This window comes from Sarcophilus harrisii, chromosome 2 (assembly GCF_902635505.1).
Source record: "Sarcophilus harrisii chromosome 2, mSarHar1.11, whole genome shotgun sequence".
In the NCBI taxonomy this organism is placed as follows: Eukaryota; Metazoa; Chordata; class Mammalia; order Dasyuromorphia; family Dasyuridae; genus Sarcophilus; species Sarcophilus harrisii.
Genome location: NC_045427.1, coordinates 361,860,041 through 361,870,025, shown reverse-complemented (window position 1 = coordinate 361,870,025; position 9,985 = coordinate 361,860,041). Strand labels below are relative to the sequence as shown.

The window sequence follows — 9,985 nt, the reverse complement described above, 5'->3', positions numbered from 1 at the left end:
TGTATATTTGATAAGCATAGCAGATATGTTTTTATCTAACATTATTATGCAAATATTTAATAACTTTGTGCCAAGCACAGATCTCTGGGGTACTCTACTGGGAGACTGCCTTTCAAATTAACATTGAATCATTACTGATTACTTGTTGGGTCTGGTCCTTCCACTAGTTATAAATCCATTCATCTAGGTCACAGCTCTCCATATTTCTGAGAAAATAGTATGAGTTACTTTATATAATTTTTAGATGAAAGCTTAAAATATAGGAACATTATTCTCCTGGTCAGGAATGGAGTTCACTTAGGAAAAAGTGATAAGAATGTATTTGCATGTTTTCTTACAAATCTAATCAAATAAATAAAATGTACAGGGAAGGGGAAAAATTGTATATATATATATATATATATATATATATACTAAGCTAGAGTCCATAAAAAATTGCTACATAGAAATAAAGAGACATAGTAGAGATAGCCAGTACACATTTTTAAAGTTTCTACTATGTGGTAGGCATTGTACTGAGAGCTGGGGATGCAAAGAAAGGGGGGAAAAATTGGGCTTGCTTTCAAGATAAAGTTTAATGAGTTTGCATATTTTGATAATATACGAACAACTATGTCTAATAAAGCTACAGACAGAATAAATTGGAAATAATTAAAAGAGGAAAGGCACTAGAGGTGATGAAAAGAGGTGACAAAAGTTTCCTGTAAAAGATAGAATTTTAGATGAGCTGTGAAGGAAGCCAGAGAAGCCAGGAACCAGAGATGGAAAAGGAGAGTTCTAGAAGTTCATAGGAAACAAAATCCAGTATGGGAATTTGCTTTGTTCAATTATTCATATTTGTCACAAGGGTTTTCTCTTTCTTTTGGAAGGGGAAGGTGAAAAGAGGCTAGAGAGAGATAAAATAAATCTCTTGTAACTCAGGGAAGTTAGCTAACATGGGGGAGCCCTTGACTGGCCTTTGGAGCATGTCCAGATTGCCTACCATTAAGGTTTCTGTGTCCCCTAATGTATGGGTGGGGCTAATCACCTTTCATTACTTACCTATGTCTTTAAAACTGGCAAGACTGAACTAGTGGGGTCCTTTTTCCCATCATCTTTCAAATATTGCTATCTCCTGAGTCTAGCATAGCTGCTGTGAACTGAATTGGTGAGAGGGGAAGGACTTGCCTTCCTCTGCTTTACCTGAACTCCAAGACATGAATCTGCTGGTGTTTTTCTTTTTCTTCTTCTATTCTTTTTTTTATTTTTCCCCCAGTTTCAGACACTGGATTTGATCCCCGTGGGACCTGAGAGTTTTAGTCATGACAACCTTGGAACAAGAATTGCTAGTAAGGTGCAGCAAACCCAACATGGAAATCCGAAGAAGTCAGAGTGTCTAGGAGTCAAGTCCAAGGCAGGTTTTAGACTTGGAATTGTGCTTATGATCTGTGGAAACTAGGTTAAACTATGGACCCCATCCTCTTCCATTCCCCAGAGACAGTAAAGAAAAGAATTATTCTTCTCATGTTTTGGAGGGAGTAAATTTGTGATTATATATTTTGAAGTAATTATTCCTTTGTAAAAATTCCTGTGTATTAACACTTATTAATAAGAAGAAAGATAGAAAGAAAGAAAGAAAAATCAATGGAAGGAGAACAGAAGCAAATTTCTTGCCATAGTATTTACTACAAATCACCTGGACAAGAAGAAGAAATAAATGAGGAGTTTGGGGAACAGATCATGAGGGTGACCCATAGGCGTGATACAGTAATGATGAAGGGTGTAAATTATTTAGATTCTGTCTGTCTCTCTGTTTCTCTCTCTATTTCTGTCTTTGTCTCTCTCTCCCTGCTTCTCTCCTTCCTTTTATCTCTCTTCCTCTTCCTCTCCCTCTCCCTCTCTTCCTTTACCCTCTCTCTTCTTGTGCCTCTCCCTCTCTCTCTCTCTTTCTCCTTCTCCCTCTCCCTCTCCCTCTTCTTCTCCCTGTCCATCTCTTTCTCTCTCTCCCTCTTCCTCTCTTCCCCCTTTCTCTTTCCCTCTTTTTCCCCTCTCACCCCCACCCATGTGTCTCTCAAAAGCAGCTAATAACGTCTTGATTTGCCTTAATCACAATTTTAGCTTTAAGAAAGTAGAGAAAATAATGACTCTGAGTCTCACTAAAGGGAGAAACTGGTTGCTGAATGGAGATGTTGGCAACCTGAGGGAGTAATGAGCATTCTTTACTAGAATTTGTGATAGAGAAAGAGAAGAAAGCTCAATCTGAAATATAGTCTTGATTTGGGAAGAATAGATTTCAGATCTTCACTCTAAGAGAACTTAAAAGTTGATGGTGACATAGAGAATAATGCTTTCGACCCTCAGCCTGCTCCTAAAGGCCCAGGGGGAGAGCAAGTGCTTGATTTGGCTAAATTTTGGGTTCTAATCCAACTCCAAATTTTTTTGAATAATCCAGAAGACAAGAAGCCTAGTATAGCAATACATTAAAAGAAACTTGGTGAAGAAGTTAACAAAATCAAACAAGAACAGAGACAGTAGAAAATCCAGCATTATAAACCAACTATATAATGACCTTTGAAGAAATGAAGAGATGAACAAGTAGTGTCTTCACTCATATGTTTAAAAAGGCTAAGTTAAAGAAGGCTTCTTAAAAAGCAATAATGCAAATTGCTTAACAGAAAGAAACGGGGAGAGCAACCTGTGTCTGCATGCTTATGGGAAAACACAAATTTAAATTCTGGTTCTGCTAATTAGTAACTGTGTAATTTTGAACATGTCTGATTGGTCTCCCTTCAAAAATCCCTTCTCACTCCAATCCATCCTCTACTCAGCTACCAAAGTGGTGAGCCATTTAATGTTCAGTTCTGACCATGTCTTATCCCCTCTCAATAAACTCCAGTGATTCATATTGTGTCTAGAATCAAATATAAAATCTTCTGCTTCTTGTTCAAAACCCATCATAATCTACCCTCCACCACTTCTACCTTTCCAATTTATACTTCTCACCTCAGAGTATTCTGTGATCTAGTGGCACTGACGTCCTGGCTGTTCCTCAAATAAGATGCTCTGTCTCCCAGCTCTGGATGTTTTCACTGGCTATACCCCAGGCCTGGAAAGCTCTCCTTCTTCATCTCTGTCTCCTGAATTCCTTCAAGTCATAGCTAAAATCCCATCTTGGACAGGAAGCTTTTCCTAATCTCTTTTAATACTAGTGCCTTCCTTCTGTTGATTTATTTCCAAAGTGTCATTTATGTTTATTTATCTGTCTACCCAATCATTTATCTATCTATCTATCCGCTCATTTATATGCTTGTTTTTTTTAAATTTATTTTTGGCGAGGCAATCAGGGTTAAGTGACTCTTCCAAAGTTACATAGCAAGTAATGTCAAGTATCCAGAACTGGATTTGAACTTAGGTGCTCCTGACTTCAGTCAGAATTAGTACTATCCTCTCTTTAGCTTGTTTGTACATAGTTGTTGGAATCTTGTCTTCTATATTAAACTGTGAGTTTCTTGAGAGTAAGGAAAAGTCTTCCCCTTTATTTTATATTCCTACCAGACCCAGGAGCTTTCAATTATACCAGACAAGCTTTGGTGCTTCAGAAACTGAACTTCATAGATAAGTGACTCCTGTTGAAGACCTGAGCTTAAAAAGGACAAGGTCTCCCATTGCATTCAGGACCATTTCCGGTCATTTTAATCTATATCTGACCACTGGACCCAGATGGCTCTGGAAGAGAAAATGAGGCAGGTGACTTTGCCCAGCGCTCCCTCTCTTAAATCAATTCACTTGCATGTCATGGCATCCCCTCCCTGATGTCATGTCCTCTTCGAGAATGAAGGACAAACAACAAGAATCCTGGGCAACAAATTATTGTGTATGCCTTTCCCCTCAGAAGTAATAAAATAAAAATAACCTTTTTCTTTCTCTCCATAGGCTGTCCTCTAATGTTCTTCCAACATGGCCTGATGTAGGTACTTATTTATTGTTTATTGACTGACTGCGCTGAGCTTCAATTTCCTTATTTGTTAAATATAGTGTTGGACTACACAACCTTGTAGATTCCTTTTAGCTCTTAATCTAAGAGCCTATGTTTCTATATGCAGATTCAGAAAATTAGTTCCAGACTCTTATTCTGTAACCATGACAATAGCAGCAGTAACAATAATAATAGCAACAACCAAAAAAAAAAAAAAACTCATCTCTAGAATTTTACGGACTTTTCTTTACATCAGCTCTGTGAGAGTAAATAATTGAAGTATTTTCTGGATAAGGAAACTGAGGTCCAGACAGGCAAATCAGTGGATTGGTTTAGAGTTACCAGCCAGGAAATATAAAAGTTTGGAGGTTGTCCTATTCTTCTCCAGTGTTCAATCCCTTCGCTTGACCCACAACAAATCTTATAGGTCTTTCTCTGAGTGTGAATGGCTACAAATAACTAGTTTGTAATAACAGGTCCAGATGGGATTCAGAGAACCATATCCACACCAGAATTTGCTAGTCACTGAGCCCAGTGAGGAGCAATCTCTGGGTTCCAGCCCAGCAGTGAATCAACTAGGCCATTGGAATAAAAAGGGAAGGGAAAGTCCCTTCCCCCTTTGCAGGAAATCCAAGAAAGAGAAAGAACTGGGAAAAAGTCCCAAAAGCAAAATATTCAAAAGAAAGGGATTGGAGTGGGGAGGAGATGGAGTTGTTTCCACAGTTTTATAGTCTGACTAGGAGGCCATGCTCTTGACTCTCTAAGTGCCTGGTTAACTTTGGTTTATCCTCTCTAACTTTGTCCCTGGGGATTAATCAGGAATTTCTGTGTTATCTTGGCAAGGTACATGTAACTTGAGAATGAAGGATCAACAACAATCTCATTAAGGTGCCAACATGAATGCCCAACTCTGTCCATAGAATTTATCACACTGACAAGAGGTAGAAGAAGAGAACCAAATGAAAAATTCATTGCAGTAGCATGATATGACTCTGTAGGTCCTATGACAGTTGTGTAAAAACCCTGGGACATATTTATACTCTAGAAGCAGCCCTAGGCTTTCTTGTAGAGAACACAAAGCTTGGATCACAAAATACAACTGAATACTTGACATTATCTTTCAAATTCTTGTGTATTCTCTCCACAGAATGTCTGGGTCAGGAGACTGCTGCCTATGCTTCCATTCATTATTACTAGTTCTGATCTCTATGTCCAAGTAGAATGGGTCTGTTTCCTTTTCTGCAAGATAACCCTTTAAATATTTGAAAGGAATGATTATTTTCCCTTTAAATATTATCTTCTCACTATTTCTCCCATAATGTGGTCTCTAGTGACTTCAGCATTCTTGTCACCATCCTCTAAGCATTCTGCAGCTTGTCAATGGAAAATCCTAAACATAGTACTTTAAATATGAACTAATTAAAAAAGGACAGTGGAATGGATTATCTATCATTTCCCTTGTTTGAGACACTAGGCTTCTATTAATGCAACTTAGGATAGCATCAGCTTTTTGGCTGCCATATCACATTACTGACTCATATCGAGTGGGCAATCCACCAACCTCCTTCCTCCTCCTCCACTCCTTCTGTCCCCTCCCCTCCCAGGTCTTTTTCCACATGAGCTGTTGTCTAACTATGTTCCTCCTCCATCCTGTCGTAGTGAAGTTGATTTATTGGAACCAAGCTTAGGACTTCACATTTATCCCTGGAGTGTTGGAAGGCACTTTATCATCATAAAATATAGAATGTCAAAGCCAGAATGCACTGTCGGAGTTGGAAGGAAACTTGGAGAACAGCAAGTCCTGACACTTTATTATATAGAAGTAATCATCCAAAGAGGGAAGGCTTTTTTTTTTTATTTGTGCAAGGTTATTTAGTGAGTCAGTTGCAGGGTAAAATTAGAATACAAGTCTTCTGACACTAGGCCCAGGATTCTCTCATTTATACAGGATGACCTTTGTTGCTTCAGAAAGTGAGTTCATAAACAGAAATCCTGGGCAACAAATTATCTCCCTTCCCCCCTCCCATAATAAAATAAATTGTCTCTTTTTCTTTATAGTTGTCCTCTTGTGTTTTTCCAGTTTGATTTGGCTGACTTTGTCCTCAACAAAGGCTCAATGATCTACATCAAACATTTTGGAAATGATAGTTGACAGAAAATCTAATAACTTAATGTTATGTGATTTCTCCTGCAGCCAACAAGAAATACAGCATCCCCTTAGACATGATCTCCTCTCCCTTTATATCTATAAGCAGGAGTTAAAAAAAAAAAACTTCTTTTTTTTTGGTATCCTGGATCTCTTTAGCAGTCTGGTGAAACCTATGGATCCCTTCCCAGAATATTTTTCAAAAGTTGGAGGAATTGCTACATTTTAGTTAGAGATTAGGGAAAATAAAGATGGAATTATTTTCCCATCCAAGTTCATCATGAAATTTATTCACAGACCACAGGAATGGGGGCAAGACCCTCTGGGTAAAAAATCCTTATTCGAGTGACTGAGATACCTGGTCACCATTCAACAATGGCAAAGGGTATTAGACAGCAGGAAAAAGGTGGGGGGGAGTTCCTGTTTGTATCAGGACATGAAGGAAATTACAAATGATCTCTTGCTACTCAAGTCTTCCTGATAGATTTTGATGGCAGGGTCCACCTCACCACACAAGTGAACTATTACAATAAAAATTTTTTAAAATTAAATTTTATTTCCAGATTTGCATTCTCTTCCTCCCATGCTTTCTCCCAATAGAAAAACCAAGAAAAATAAAACCCCAGTTACAAACATGCATAATCAAGCAAAACATATTCCTTCACTGACCACATCCAAAAAATAGCCAATCCCTATGCTTCACCTTATACTCTGAATCTATAACTTTTCTCTCACTAAGTGGATGACATGATTCAGCTTGAGTCCTCTGAAATTGTGGTTAGTATTGTGTTGATCAGTCTTTCAAAGTAATTGATCTCTTGGCTCCAATTCTCCCCTCTCTCCAATCTGTTATCCCCAAAGTGATAGGCTAACAAGCAGGTCTGACCACGTCCCTCCCCTGATCAAGAATCTCCACTGGTTTTCTATTCCCTCTAGGATAAAATACATACTCTACTTTTTGGCATGTAAAGCCTTTCACAGTCTGGCTCCAACTTACCTTGCCAGATTTACTACACATGATTCCCCTATAAAAGCAGTTAGGTGGACTTGGAACAACTGGTTGAATTACTGGTCCCCAAGGACAGTCATCATGACTTGGGTCAATAACAACTTGGAATGAAATCTCTTATAATTCTCTCTTTTTTTTCCCTCTAGGATAAAATACAAATGCTTCTGTGTGGAATTAAAAACCCTTCATAAAATGGTTCTGATCTTTCTAGACTGATTTCATACTACTCTCCTTTATACATATCTCAAGGCAGCTGAGTATTGAAGTGGATAGAGTGCCAGACCTGGAAGTTATGAAGACTCTTTCTGAGTTCAAATCTGGCCTGAGATATTTGTTAGTTGTGACTGTCCAAGTCCCTTAACCTTGTTTCCCTCAGTTTCCTCATCTAAAAAATGCTCTGGAGAAGAAATAGCAAATCACTCCAGTATCTTTGCAAAGAAAACCCCAAATGAGGTTGTGAAGAGTCACACACAACTGAAAAGATTGAACAGCAAAAATACACATCCCTGGATAATCAGTCTGAACTACCTGCTGCTCTCTGTTCACAACATTGCTCTTAGCAGTCATCATTAGCCTCAGTTCACTTGAGGCTTTAGTATGCCTTATATAGTTTTCTCTATTTTATTCATTCTCAATTATTTGCCTTATTTCTATCTTCTATCCACGCCTTTTTTTAAAATGTGAGTTTCTCAGATTTTAAGGAATAAGGCTTTATAAGGAATGACTTCCTTGTATTTCCATATAGTTTTTTTCCCTCCTAGCATTAATCACATTGTGTGGCAACTAGGTGATGTAGGGGATAGAGGAAGAGGAAGGGGAATGTAAAAAAAAGAAGGAATATCTACTATGGGCCAGTCACTATGCCAAATGCTTTATAAATATTATACCATTTAATCCTCAAACACCCTTGTAATGTTGGTGCTTTTATGACTCCCATTTTAAAATTGAACTGAGGCAGAGAATTAATGATTTGCTCAGGGTCACACAGCTACTAAATGTCTGAGCCCAGATCTGAATTTAGATCTTTCTGCCTCTTAGAGTAGAAAGACGTGAGTTCAAATCTTATGCCAAATGCTTACTAGCTATATGACCCTGGATAAATCACTTAATTCTCAGAATCTTATTTTTCTTATTTGTAAAATCATAATAATAATAATAGTACTGCCTTCACAGAATTGCTCTAAGACTCAAATGAGATACTATTATGTGTTTTGCAAACCTTCAAGTGCTATATAAAGACTAACTGTTATAATAGTGTTGTCAGAATATCTTTCTTGAGGCAAAAATTAGGAGCTAACTTCTCCCTCAAAATAATAAGCCATGGGATCCTGCCTCCTTTTATAATAAACACTTTGAAACTTTCCCCCCAATATGTATGTCACAATATGCAGGGCTTTCCTCATTATCTCTATTGTGAACTTTGTAATGAAGTAATTACCTCTTTCTGGGTTTATTCTTCAGTTTCCCGTTTCTTCTTTCTTAAATTAAATAAGTACCTGTACAAAGCTATAGATACTGTATAAGATCAAGTGTTAGAGGTAAGAGGAATTAGTGTCATATTTATGTTGGATTTAGAGGGCTTCTTAGTAAAGAGTCAGTTAAGGCTCATCAGTCCAGCACTGATAATAGATTTCAGAAGGAAGGTTGCTCTCTCAGTTCTCTAGCAAAGAAAGCAAACCTTCTGTGATTGTATGTTTCAGGGAACTGAATGGGCCCCCAGAGTTTCTTGTGGCTCTAGGACTCTACTTGGCTGGTTGCCTGACACAGATGGCCTAATCCCTTCTTGGCCTTCCAAACTTGTTTCTTCCTTCTCCTTCAAACAGACTGAATTCTAGTGAGTAAATCACAGGATTGCTTTAGTAAACAATTTCCCTGCCTTTTTTTTTTGTTGTTGATTATTTGTAACCCTATTAGCTCTTATCATTTCAGATAAACTCTAAAGCTGAGCTGGGATTTAAGCTGGGATTTAAACTGGGAAAGCCTTGCCTAAAAGTGATTTATCAACACCAGCTTTTGAAATTCTCCCATAAACCCCTACAAATAGCACTCTTAGAATCACAGTATTTAGTAGATGGTCCTTAGATCTTATCTAATCCAACCACTTCATTTTATTTTTTAAAGTTTTAATTATTAACTTAATAATTATCAATAAAAAATAAATAATTACATAAATATACCTAGTAAGAATGCAGAAATAATACAAGATGTTCTCTTGGACTCTTTATTCTCTCTCACTTCAAATATTCAGTTGCCAAGTATTATTTTTATCTCCACAAAATCTCAGGCATCTGGCCTTTTCTTGGCTCATAGAAACCTAATCCAGCTTGTCATTTACCTGATCATCATACCTAGAATACTAAAATAGTTTCCTAATTTACCTCCCTACCTGGATTCTCTTCCATCTTCAATCCTCCACATGACTACCAAAGTTATCTTTCTAAAGCACATTTCTCATAATGTCACTTCCTTATTTAATAAACTCTAGTAGTTCACCATCATCTTTAGGTTGCAAATAAACCTCTTCGCTTAGCATTACTTTACAACTTGCTTCCTACTTACCTTTTCATTCTTGTTTTACATAATTCTCATTAATTTATTCTATGATCCAGACGAACTGGCCTTTCTTACAATTCTCCATACATAATCTCATATCTCCATGATGTTATAATATCTGTTTCCTTTGCCTGGGATGCATTTCCTCTTAACTTTGACTTGTTTGAACCCTAAGTTTCTTCAAAACTCCATTCAAGATACATCTTTTATACAAAACCTTTCCTGATCTCCCCAGGTGTTAGTATTATTTCCTTTCATGTTGTTTTGTATTTTATTACATACATTTAGGGGCAGCTAGGTGACTCAGAGAGTGCCAGGTCCT

General features: G+C 37.5%; 1 protein-coding gene across 6 annotated transcripts in view; it reads left to right on the top strand.

The window, feature by feature from the left end:
* Nucleotides 1-1,799, top strand: part of LOC100926883 (cholesterol 24-hydroxylase) — an 89,558-nt gene extending 87,759 nt beyond the window's left edge. For 2 of the 6 annotated variants that reach the window (XM_031953276.1, XM_031953277.1), the window contains exon 16: nt 1,256-1,529. In XM_031953276.1, the coding sequence (XP_031809136.1) occupies nt 1,256-1,438 (183 nt within the window). In that variant the 3' untranslated portion in view covers nt 1,439-1,529. Of the gene's footprint in view, nt 1-1,255 lie in introns of all 6 variants that reach the window. The other 4 variants (XM_031953273.1, XM_031953272.1, XM_031953275.1 and 1 more) reach the window with 4 other exon arrangements.
* Nucleotides 1,800-9,985: the final 8,186 nt, after the last annotated feature.